Source organism: Tachysurus vachellii, chromosome 9, assembly GCF_030014155.1.
Source record: "Tachysurus vachellii isolate PV-2020 chromosome 9, HZAU_Pvac_v1, whole genome shotgun sequence".
In the NCBI taxonomy this organism is placed as follows: Eukaryota; Metazoa; Chordata; class Actinopteri; order Siluriformes; family Bagridae; genus Tachysurus; species Tachysurus vachellii.
In genome coordinates this window covers 10,329,460-10,342,617 of record NC_083468.1, presented here as the reverse complement: position 1 = coordinate 10,342,617, position 13,158 = coordinate 10,329,460, and the positions used below count along the sequence as shown (strand labels likewise).

Sequence of the window (13,158 nt, the reverse complement as noted above, 5' to 3'; positions counted from 1 at the left end):
CTCAAAGACAAAGCGCTCTATGGTTCATACATATAGGTAAAACACTGGCTCCCTATACATTCTTGGGAAAATAAAAATTAGATGATAATTAAAATATAGAAACCTTTGTGTTCTTTGGCTGTTCTTCCGGGGGTCTCGTCTTTAGGGTTCTTTTTGTAGAACCCTAAACTATGGAAAGACATTTATTTGTTTAAATTAATTACATTTCGAACATTAAACATACTCTATATAGACCATTTATATAGGGAGTACCTGGTCACGATGCAGTGCATAGCAGGTACCTGTCTTACTTCATTCCCTATGTAGTGCACACAAAGATGTGGCTCTCTATTTGACACAAAGCAAACTATATGAATTAAAGTGTGTTACCAGATATTATTCATGCCCTGTGTAGTGTGCTTCAAAATATAAATTGCACGTGTGAATTGCAAATAGTTCCCTACTTGACATACGACACTAAATACGGTGAATTAGCCGCATTTCTTTCAACATGTAACAAACAATGAGAGCATTATTTACACCATGTGTAAAATATTGTGTATTAGCCAACATAGGTAGCAATGCCTTCCTTATGAGGGCACTAAACAGGAAGTAATAAGCATTCATACCTAATGTGGTACATATTTATTAAGTAGTGAGCTGAATGGCATATTGTTCCTTACTTGGACATAATGTGGAAGGCATTATTTTGTTCTATAGTATAAATTATTATTTTACAAATTGTGTGCTCATAGAGCCACTATTTCAAAAACATGTGGTATAAATATATAATCCAGCTAAATTTCAAATCTTTACTGGACCTGCAGTGCACTACATGGAGTGTAAAATCCCCATTTCATTCCCCAAGCAGGGCACACAGGGTAAATATTTCATAAATTCATTGGCAGAAAGGTCAAAATTATGATCAGTCATCTCCCTTTCACATACAGAAGTACCAAAGTCCAATAAAAAATCATCTAGAACACTGTCATGCAGGTGATTAGATAAACTTTTGTTCACACTCCACTTGCAGGTCCTGTCCCCGTTAAGATTTTCCACTGAGGCTAACGGTAATCGCTGAGGTGTGGATGAACCAGAGCTGCCATCAAGAGCTGTGTCCAGATTCTTTAAGATGGTAGTAATGGCGGTAGATAAAGACAGATCCTCCATGAAATCATCATCCGTATCTTCAAACCCTGCAGGTTTGCCAGGTTCCTGTCGGAAGCATTTTGCTGAACGATGTGTTGGAGTTTTTTTCATAGGGTTCTCAAGTCCAGAAACAGCCTCCATGTGGGTTCTGGCCTGACGGAGTGTATTAGAAATGAGGACAGAGCGGCGTAAGCTCGGCTCCACCAGGGCCTGATCTCGCTGGTACTTGTCTATTGAAATGTTCAACACAGACTGCAACTGATTCTCCCACCCTGGGTCTCTGACATGATCGTGGAGTTTTCGCTTCAGCCCCTGTGCCACCATTATGCACCCTGTAAGGACAAAACACAGAAGAACAAAAAACATTTTTTATTAACAGAACATCATTTGTGCTTAAAGATGTAGGTTATGCTGAGTTTGGGGGCATAGCATAATATTTATGCATAAAAATTTCCCTGTTGAACATGCACCGCATATCATGATTCATTTGCATACTTTATTTTTAGTTCAACACACGAGTCATTCACAACACAACAGGCACAACACTAATCCTAGTTATCCTTCTGTTTCTGAATGAACATGAGCAGCCTGGCAAACCACATTGTTTATAATCACTTACAAAATAATACAAATTTATCTGTTATTTTGTGAATATCACCAACAGTATGCTCCTATAACTGGTGCTAATGATCATTAAAAAGGATCTACATTTACATATATGGCATATGGCAGAGAATACATCAATACTGGTTCACTAGGTTACAAACTTAGGATACCATCAAGCTAAAGCTCTGTTGGAAGCTGCTTTTTTTGTAAAGGAATACATAAAACAAACAGGGAAAATAAGCACTAGTTTAAGTGTTTCAGAAAGAGGTAAAGCTTTACCTGTTGTTTGAAGATAAAATAATCTAGAATGATCTAGAATAATCTAATCCTTTTACTTGCAGCAGCCTTCAGTTAGAAGGGACTAGGGTTGCAAAATTCCGAGAATTTTCATAGCTGGAAACTTTCCATGGGAATTAATAGGAATATATGGGAATTTACAAAATTGCAAGTTACCCTTGAACTGTGAACATAAATGTAGTTAAAAAAATTCTTGCAGGATAATCTTGGTTAAAACAACACTTTCTCTGACAAGAATTTCTACCCTGCACATTCACCAGTCCCATGGACACAGCATTCGCCTACTGCAGGGCTATTGAGGCCATAATCCCTAATCCACTGTGCATTACTCCATAATATAAACAGATCATTTCTTCAATCCTGCACACAAAATAATGTCAAAAAATGTCTATCATGGTGAGTATTTACATCAAATATTTACATAAAGTTATATTTAAAACTTTTTTTGTGCCTTGTGTAAGCTATTGTGCAACAACATTATACCATTGTAAATACAAATACACTGACTGAACAGACATTTAGGTGAGATAATAAAAACTATCTAAAAAGACTTTCCCCAAAATCAATCCCGCTTACTCACCCCCCTCCACCTTCCAGGCTCTGACCACAGAAATATTGATTCCACAGGTTTGTATTTAAGTCCATGGATTACATCAACTCAATAAAGTTTTGATATTGGTAAATATATGTTATCTTTGGTATTAAAGTTTATTTAGCAAATACCAAAATGTGTTTATACAGCTTCTAGCCAGCCAGCAAATGAGATTATAACTGTAAGCTAGCAGTCTCTGCTAGCCAGTTTTATATTATTTTACAGAACTACAGTACTGGTCAAACGTTTGGATACATTACTATTGCTAAGGTTCTTGAAAGACGTCTCTTTTGATCATCAGGCCTGCATTTGATCAAAAATACAGGACAAAACAGTTTGTGAAATATTATTACAATTTCTGATTTAATAGACTTTAAAATAGAAAGTATTTCTGTGATACAAAGTTGATATTACACCAGTCTTCAGTATCACATGATCCTTTAGAAATCATTCTAATATGCTGATTTCTCATCAGTTTTAGAGCTGTTGTGTTTATCATTTTCTATAACCTTAATAAGTTTTTTGCTTTTTGCTTAATAAAAGTTACATTTTAAAATGTAATAGTATTTCACAATGTGTTTTTTCTTCATCTTTTAAATAAATCAGGCTTAAATGTGCATAAGATACTTCTTTCAAAAACATAATTTGTCCAAACTTTTGAATAAATTATTGTATATATGAGGTTATAGTTTGTTTTAGCAAGCATGTTGATTGAGAAGTATTTATTCATCTAGACTATTTCTCTAAGTTTATATTTATGTTCGTATATGATAGAATTCATGGGAATTAATTAAGAATTTGGTGAACTTTATATAAACTAAGTTTCCAACGTGGAATATTTCCAAAATTCCCCAGATGAAGTTCCCATGGAAAGTTTCTGTAAATTTACCAGACATTTTCTTCCCCTTTGCAACCCTAGAAGGGACTACGGAATAATTTGCTTCCCATCAATTAAAATACATTTTGGCCTCTTAAAATCACACGAATGATCAATGAGAAATGAAGAAGTGAGAACGAATAAACACAAACAAAGCCAGCAAAAACAAACATGTGGAGCAGGCAGAATGCAAGATATATTAGATATCATAATTAATATGTTCTATTTGGTTATTAAAGGAAGATATACATGTGAAGTGTGTGCCTGGGGAGAGCTGTGAAGGAAAATGTATACATTTGGATTTGTGTTCCCTTGGGGGATGGGGGGACAGCAGGAATGATGGTGTCTTCACGTGTACAGTGGTTAACTTCAGATAATTAAATTATGTGATTCATAATGGATCCAGTCACAGTGTGACAAAGCTTAAAGCTAATGGTATATAATATCCTACTTATTATGTACAATGAACAAGATCTACACAGACATACACATACCTTGTGTCACAGAGGCATGGATAAACCTGCTAGTGACAGAATCAGACTACAAACCATTCTGGACCCTGGTCATGATGAACTATCCCTCACAATTAGACCAAGCTTTCAGACGGAATATGGCAGGATTTCACTAACAGAATTTGCTCTATTTCACCAGCTTTCATTTTTTTTTTTATAGCATGTAAGATGAACACACAAAACTTATTTTATAAACCACTGAATAAAGACTGTGCATCATAACAAGTGGTGGTAGAATATACAGTATTTAGTCAACATGTTTATTCATTTGTTCAGTTAATTAAATGTTAAATATGGTTATATTTTGTCATATGACGTTATGAAAACTACATTCTTTTCTGAACTAAAATCTCTTTCTCTCATGATTCTCAACTATAAGTCAATGTATAACATTTTAAAGTCTGGCTTCACCTGAAAGTAAGAAACTTGAAAGATTCAGCTCCAATTTAATCCAAACACTCCAAAATCCTGACTGTCTAAAAGCAAATTCTATTTATATTATTATTTAGCACACAATACACCAAGCAGAACATACAAATAATAAAAGCTTATAAAAAATACATCTATATTTTTAAGCACATTTATTCAAGCCTACAGCTGTTTGGGCAGCCAAGTGTGGCAAACTACCTCCATATTTATCTAATGCCATTTTGCAGAAGTTCTGGGTATGTTTTGAAAGTTAATAAAACACTTTTGAACACTTTTAAAACACTTACGATTTGGAGAGAAATATATTCATGGTTTCTTAAAGTTGAAAGTACCATGTGCTGTCATTCAACCGCAGTCAACTCTACATATATGCTTAAACTTAGTATACACATTTGACAATTATTGAATATAGATTCTGGCATCAATGCTATATGGTGAGGTAGGATTCTTCCCCAAACCAAACAAAGTTGGAAGCACACAATTGTAAAGGACGTGTTTGTTTTTCTGAAGAATTACAGTTTCCCTTCATTTGAACTAAGAGGCCTAAACGTGTTCCAACATGACAATGTCCCTGTGCACAAAGCAAGCTCCTTAAACACACTTAAACTAAATTTGATGTGGATGAACTGGAACACTGGCTGTACCCAAGGTCCTCATGGGGCTGAATGAAAAAATGGAGAATATACTCCAAAATCCACTGGAAATCTTTTCCACAAGAGTGAAGGATATTATTAAGCACAAAAGAGGATCTATATCTGGAATGTGATGTTCAACAAGCACATACTGTATGGAGGTCATGGCTAGGTGTCCATATTTCACAGATGATTCTTGATTATGATGCAACAAAAATGGTGGCACTTAAGAGCCTATGTACATTGTATTACTTCCCAAGTTTCATGTTCCTCCATGAAGGTTAAAGAAATACATTTTAATATCATTTATTCCAAATAGGGCTGGGAAATGTGACATTACTTTTTTGCAAAAATACTGACACTATTGTGGTATCTTCCAAAATAAAATAAAAATAAATTAATTAATAATTAATTAATAAAACATGAAACACTTTAAATTAACATAGGCACTTTGAAAAAGGTCATACACCCTAGTGTTAACTTAGAATTAGCCAAGTATTACAGCTTTATTGCTGAAGTTAGCTTCGGTAAGTAAGCTTAGTTTGAAAACAAACGGCTGACTTCAAACTGACTTACCTCAGTACCGCGCGCGTGCGTTCGTGTTTTCCAGACACTTTCCAAACGTTTTAAACAGACAAATTTTCAAACGGCAGTTATGTTTAAGAGGACGAATGTGAGAGACAAACGAGTTATTATTTTGTGCACTCGCATTCCGACAAATCCCACCGCGCTTTGCTACGATAGGCTAGGAACGTTCCGCCTCTCATGCGACTATTGGTTGTTACGGTATAATCAGCTGGAGTCCTCGATGGAACAGCCAATCCCATATCAGGAGGCGGGGCTTGTCAGAATATAGGTGGGACAAAAAATTAAGGAGGACGATACCGCAGTCTACACTGGAATTTTTGTCTTTTGTCTTTCCCGCTTTTAAGAGGAGGCTCTCGCATGTCGTTCTGGGTAATGTAGTTTTTATGCCATGTTTGTCTTAAAATAATAAAATAAAAGTTTCCAAAAGCAAATAAACATTAAATATTTTTTTATTATATTTATGTTTCACAAAATCAAAATTTTTTTTATTTAAAAATTGTCATTTTTAAAAATAAAACATAATATTGTGCATCTAAAAAGCATTCAATTCAAACAAACAGGCTCACTGCAAAATAGGTTTTTATCACAAACTTTGAGGTTTTTATATTGCATCATCTGTGAAATCATAACGATTCTGTTTATGTTACGAAGATCTGTTGAGATAACATGTTACAAAATCTTACTGTGTATAAATGTTATCATATTAAAAGAAACTGATAAATGAAGTTGCGTTGAATAGTGTGGAATTTAGCTGTATTCCCCCCACAAGCCCACGGTCTTCCTGTCCCACTCAGACGTAGAAAGACACTTGACGAAGAAGTGACCCAGATCGTGTTTGGAGATGACTCTTCCTCGCAGCATGTTCTCAGCGACCATGTACTTTTCAGTCAGGGGATGGTTATCTGCAGAAGAGGAGATGTTCATAAGCATTAAACATAGTAATTGTGTGTGCAAAAACATGGTTAAGCTGAGATAGAGCTGTACATTAGAGCATGTGGGTTTAGATTAGTACTCAAAAAATGATGTACAGGTGCATCTCAATAAATTAGAATGTCATGGGAAAGTTAATTTATTTCAGTAATTCAACTCGAACAGTGAAACTCGTGTATTATATAAATTCAGTACACACAGACTGAAGTAGTTTAAGTCTTTGGTACCTTTAATTGTGATGATTTTGGTTCACATTTAACAAAAATCCACCAATTCACTATCTCAAAAATTTTTTAATACTTCATAAGACCAATAAAAAAACATTTTTAGTGAATTGATGGCCTTCTGGAAAGTATATTTACTTACTGCATATGTACTCAATACTTGGTAGGGGCTCCTTTTGCTTTAATTGCTGCCTCAATTCAGAATGGCATGGAGGTGATCAGTCTGTGGCACTGCTGAGTTTAACTAAAAATACTACGGCTGTCATGCTGGCCAGATTTCAACCCAAGTTGACCAAAGTGTTAGACGGCGCTCAACACTGCTATCATCAAACCACTAGCGCTGGTAATTTCGATTTATCCCAGTGACCGTTCACCAAAACAATTCATTCACTGAATCACTGAATCTTTCAGTGTCAATTACCGTGTTACATCATTGCTCCATAAGACTGTTTCCTGCACTCAATATATTTATTTAAAAATGCCAAATACTAGTATTGTGATTGATCAAAACTGTACAGTCCACGAAAATAACGTTTTTTAAATAAAGACAACATTTTAGTTGCTGTCAGCTATTTTGTGGTCACAAATGGGATACAAATCTAATTTGAATTTTAAAAACATGTATGAAGTAGTTTTCAGTGATATAATAATTTAAAAAAATAGCCATTAGTCATTTATGCACATTTGTGTATAGCAGATTACATACCAGCACCACAACACAGGGGTTGTCTTAGTGATACAACCTTTGCACATGCACTGTTCTGCCCTCTTTCTCTTCTTGTTGAAACAACATGCCAACAGCCAAGCCAACATCATTGAGCCAGCAGATCTCCATTTGGTCATCTAGTACACTCAATTCATTCACAAAGTGCAATTACTACACTCCCTGACAAAAGTCTTGTCGCCTATCCAAGTTGTAGGAAAAAAAAAATAATAACTTGACTTCTAGTTGATCATTTGGAATCAGAAGTGGCTTATATGAAAGGCAAAGGCCTCTAGATTACGCTTATTTTACCAAAATAAAATCTTATCATGCCTTAATTTTTAATTATTTAATTAGGAAAGAAAGGTCAGACTTTGCTTAGACAAAAGTCTTGGCACATCTTTAAAGGATTCAACCCATCACAGATTAGAGCGTCACCTGTGAGAAATACTGTAATTAACACATTCCCAGGTGTGTAGAAGACGAACCCCAGCACACCCAACCTTCATTTGAATGCATCCTCTGACAGCATGTCAAATATTCAGCCACAGACCAAAGTGCTGATCATCAAGAACCTGAAGTCTCCTGTCTCCTGCTACATCTTTAATGTATCTAAACATTAAGTGGAGAGGATAAGAAAAAAGATTTGAAGAAACCAGTGAAGTTCATGACAGGCCCAGGTCAGGCAGACCCTGTAAGACAACTGTTCGAGAGGACCGTCTGTTGGTTCAACAGTCCAGGGCCAGCCCTTTTTCAACTGCAGCAGAGCTTCATAACAACTGGTCACCAGAAACCAGCATTAAACAGAAGAAAACTAAAAAATCGTGTTGCATTTGACAAGGCCCACAGCTTGCAGGAAGGATGGACTTTGGAAAAGTGGCAGAAGGTTGATTTTTCCGATGCATCATCTATTGAACTGCATCCCAATCATCGCAAATACTGCAGAAGACCTATTGGAACCCGCATGGACCCAAGATTCACACAGAAAACAGTCAAGTTCGGTGGAGGAAAAATCATGGTTTGGGGTTACATACTGTACAGTATGGGGCGTGCGAGAGATCTGCAGAGGCCAGTTCCAGCAAATCTTGAATTCATATGGAATAAATGCGCTCTTGTAAAAACTCAACACCAAGTTTAATTCAGTAAGGGGCATTTTCTTTTAATAAGTGCAACCAATAACATGCTCCATCTCAGCCTGCACTGTACTGCAGGAAAAGCCAAAGTAATCACATGTTTTACACAGGTGGGACTTAAGTGCAGGAGAAGTATGAGTCAGTACATTTCACAAACAAAACCCCGGTACGGACTATTAATAGAGGAAATATTTTATACACAGTGATATCTACTGAAAACATTTTACGATGTTTTTTTTTTTTTTGTCACCTGTCAGTATAATGATCTATTAACTCAACTGTCAAGATGATGAGGTTTAACTCAACACTGTAAGTTTTATGTCACAGCGTGGACTTGGGTAGTATCCATTACCTGCGATGTGTGGCGGCATCACCGCTACATAATCCAGTCCAGATTCCTTCAGCAGCATGTACATGCGCTCATGATCTTCAGTGACTTGAATCAGGCGAGAAGGAACCTTTGCTCTGTCCCACAGCAAAAATGCTGAGAACAAAGAAAACATATTGATTCAGCAATTCATGTTAAATAATGATATTCAAACACATAAACGAGTCATACCGGACATGCAGGCGACCACTTTGCAGATGCCACGGGATTTCATAGACTCTAGGATGTTCCGTGTGCCCTCAGACATCATGGTTGTAGGACCTACAGATCAGACATTATCAAATAAAACTGGCTATTGTTTAAAATATCACATTTTACTAACATTATTGTATAGTACAATTATTTATTGTTTTGTATGGTGATTGTGACCATCATATTTTCATGCCTGATGAACAGCTATCTAATATGAATCACGAGAGCTGGGCACCTACTTAAAAATGTTTGCGGAGACAGATGGTTGTCAATTTGACACAAAGTCCGTGCTTACTGTGTACAAAGTCCATGCTGAGTGATGATTAATTAATGATTTAATACTATTGGCTTATATCAGATAACTCGCTTGAACTCATGCTCTATTCTGTCTTTTAATACTTTATTGTAAATAGTAGCTATGCACAACCGCCCACTTGGAAATAAAAATATTTTTATTTAATTCACTACAAATATTTTTTGTAACCCTAACTCACTAAGGTCATTCCTTGTGCCCAGGATGATGATGACAGCATCCTGGCCCTCCAAAGTCTTCTTCACATCCTCTTTGTTACGGACGTCTCCCACCACAATCCGCGAGGCTTTATGGTCAGCAGGCAGCCTGGACGGATCCCTCACCAACACGGTCACGTTATAACCTTTGACAGAAATATCCAGACAGATATTAAATAGCTGCTAAATAAACCCTAGTGTGTCACTTGTAATCAACCTGTATGGAAATGGGGCTTTTTAAACACCATGAAGCGTTAAGGAGATAAAGCAGCTCTTGGTACTTAAAGAAAGTTTTTTTTTTTAAATATACATTATTATGTGTTTATTAGAGCTGGGCAATAAGTGAAAGTTTAATAATGTAATTTCTTTTTCTTTTATTAATGTTAATTCAGGGAAAAAATAAAACTGCATTTTGGTGCATTACAACAAAAGCTGTGCCTAAAACTGTACTTTTAGAGTAATTAGTTAGAGGCTCAGTGAGATGTAATGTACTAGAAAACCCCAGAAGATGTGTTGGGTAATAAAAAAAAGTTAAGAGGATTTACCACAGTGCTGACCAGGTTAAAATACATACTGAAGGTGAATGAATTAAATACATTTGTTGGATTATATTTACATTTCTTGTTTAGTGATAACATTTAAAATATCTAAAAAAAATAATTACATAAAAAATAAAACAATACCGATGCCCTCTGGCAGATACTGCAAATTTAATGTGGACCACCCTCTCTGGCCTGGACAGATAAAAAACTAATCTGATTGCTCTGTCTTATCACTGCGGCCTGCTGTGCACCGTGACTCAACAAAAATGTGTTTCAAAAACTTATGCATTAAAGCTGATCAGAATAACTGATGAAAAAAAGGAAGGAAAGAGGAATCGATTCTGATTGCTCAGCATCTCAGTCCAAAATCCCAAGTATTACAGTTAAGAAACACTACATTTGTTGATGTGTGTCTTCAGATCTTGCTGCATACACTGTAAAACACTGTTCTGTTGGATGTACTATTCATACAGTCATATTGATTTGGGGAATTTAAACGACCTAACGTCAATGCAAGATACACAAAACCGCTTTGCATGCTTGGGGATGATCCTACAGAATTTTGACATTTTTATCAAAATATAACATCAACTTATTTGTTAGTCTAATATTATCACACTGCAATCTTTTCTATTCCTAAACATAAACTGTGTAATAGAATATATATATCTATATGTATGTGTGTGTGTATGTATGTATGTATGTATATATATATACACATGTGTGTGTGTGTGTGTGTATATATATATATATATATATATATATATATATATATATATATATATGTATACATATATATATACATATATATATATATATATATATATATATATATATATATATATATATATATATGTATATATATATATATATATATATACATATACGTATACATATATATATATGTGTGGAAATGGATATATACACACACACACACACACACACACACACACACAGCAGGGGCAACAACAATTAGCCAACCTTTATTTCCAACAGAGAACATTGGCCGTAGGTTTTTAAGCCATAAGCCATTAGTTTAATGCAATAATTGTACTATATCCGTATGGTTGCATTTTAAACTAAACAACTAAGTGGTCAAATTTAAGAAATTTCGTTTCAACACTTACTATTAGTAATAAGCTAATGATAAGACTTGTGATCATATGTTTACAGCAGACGTGTGCGTCCCGAATGACGTCAGAGTGCTGCAGGTGTTAGGTGCTCATGTTTATGTTAATGTTTACATAAAATGGCTCTTACCTGCAGCCGCTGCAATAGGTAACGTCGCCAAGCCAGTCATTCCCGTCGAGCCAAAGATCGCCACGTTTTTTATCGAATCAGACATTTTACTGTGACTGCAGGCTATGTTCCACTTCAATCGAACAGAACAGAGCTTCACTTTACTAAGCACCTCACTTGTAGCTATAACGCAGCACTGCAGTCCAACTTGTTTCACCTTGGTCACGTGAGAACAGCTGTGCACAGGGGGCGGGGAAAGGAGTGACGTCATTCACGGAAACGGAAGTATATTTCTCCCATAACTGACTTATGAGCCCACGTGGTGTGTTATGATTATACCACTTCTTAGTGTACAATAATGACTGCTTTGGGTTTTGGAAATATAGTTATTTGCCCTATATAAACAAATGTTCTGATCACTGTTTAGAGAATTAAAAGGAAAGGACAAAATCGTAATATATGATTATTTGAATATTATAGCGTTTTACCAAAATGCCTAATTTCCATGTATGACTCAATGTTAGACCACTCATTAGAGGGTTATACATCTTGGGTAATTAAAATCTCTCCAAAAAGACATTACAATCTTACAAAATCGTCTTCATCCATAAATATATAACAGGTAGCACAAAATTGCAAATTTTTAAATATGGGCTACATAAAAATACACAGTTCGGGGCCACTATTTAAGGGGATAAAACATTTTGGGCCACTAAACTTCCAACAATGAGAGAGAAAAAACATTCACAGAGCATTTGCCCTCACAACAGCCTAATGATTCATGGCATGGATTTCACATGATGTTGGATTCTGCTTCATGTTGACATGTTTGCATATTTCTTAAGTGCGCTTTTATGCAATTAATCCCCCATTGTACCACATCCCCAGGGTGTTTGTACTGAATATAGATCCAGTAATTAGGAAGCCCAATGTTGCTCCATGTTGACAATTCTTGCAGATTTCCCAGGTGCACTTTCTTTTTGTGAATCCTCCATTCTACCACATCCCCAAGGTTTTTCTACTGAATTTAGATCTGGTGACTGGGAAGGCTACTAAAGAAATTTGTCTGAAGTGACTTTTGATTCGTGGCATGGTGTATTATCATGCTTAAGGTATCCAACAGAATGCTTGTAAACAGCCACAATACACATAGAGGCTGTGACATTCAAGAGATAATTAATTGGTATTAACTGGACTAAAGTGTGGCACAGTCAAAACAACCAAGATCACTTTATCCCCGTTCTGATGTTTGATGTGAAAATTACCCAAATCTGGTGGTGCGAAAAATGATAAAATGTACATTTGCAAATAGTGAAGTGGACCAAATCAAAGAGTATTTACAGTAATCCAAAAGCAAAATCAAAACAGGAAAAAAGTAACAAATAAGGTCCCTCGACTGGGGAAAGTCTTATCTGCAATCATTTCAGCTCAAACATCAGTCCAGTATCAATATCTTAAAATTTCTTTTATTCTTATACCGAAAGCATATTGACATATATATATATATATATATATATATATATATACGTATATATATATATACGTATATATATATATATATATATATATATATATATATATATATATATATATATACGTATATATATATATATACGTATATATATATATACGTATA

General features: G+C 35.4%; 3 protein-coding genes across 4 annotated transcripts in view; all 3 read right to left on the bottom strand.

Annotated features, from left to right (window-relative positions):
• The window catches only part of LOC132851049 (latent-transforming growth factor beta-binding protein 4), a 424,131-nt gene that overhangs the window by 227,640 nt on the left and 183,333 nt on the right, over positions 1–13,158 (bottom strand). The gene's annotated exons all lie outside the window — the stretch shown is intronic.
• On the bottom strand, positions 610–5,792 carry sertad3 (SERTA domain containing 3). The gene is made up of 2 exons (XM_060878570.1): positions 5,650–5,792; positions 610–1,460 (listed from the first exon to the last, which is right to left on the bottom strand). Exon 2 carries the CDS (start codon positions 1,450–1,452, stop codon positions 811–813), a length of 642 nt encoding a protein of 213 aa, XP_060734553.1. The 5' UTR covers positions 1,453–1,460; positions 5,650–5,792; the 3' UTR covers positions 610–810.
• On the bottom strand, positions 6,095–11,740 carry blvrb (biliverdin reductase B). Its single transcript, XM_060877614.1, has 5 exons — positions 11,544–11,740; positions 9,726–9,887; positions 9,211–9,300; positions 9,004–9,135; positions 6,095–6,563 (listed from the first exon to the last, which is right to left on the bottom strand). The coding sequence occupies exons 1-5, from the start codon at positions 11,626–11,628 to the stop codon at positions 6,409–6,411; spliced, it is 624 nt and encodes a 207-aa protein (XP_060733597.1). The 5' UTR covers positions 11,629–11,740; the 3' UTR covers positions 6,095–6,408.

Bases quoted from the DNA above. Each gene is read 5' to 3' on its own strand.
- blvrb (XM_060877614.1), bottom strand. From the start codon at position 11,628: ATGTCTGATTCGATAAAAAACGTGGCGATCTTTGGCTCGACGGGAATG. The intron at 9,136-9,210 runs GTATGACTCGTT...CTTTGTTCTCAG, and splicing joins AGTGGTCGCCTGCATGTCCG to CATTTTTGCTGTGGGACAGA. The intron at 6,564-9,003 runs GTAATGGATACT...CCTCTTCTGCAG, and splicing joins GATGCCGCCACACATCGCAG to ATAACCATCCCCTGACTGAA.
- sertad3 (XM_060878570.1), bottom strand. From the start codon at position 1,452: ATGGTGGCACAGGGGCTGAAGCGAAAACTCCACGATCATGTCAGAGAC.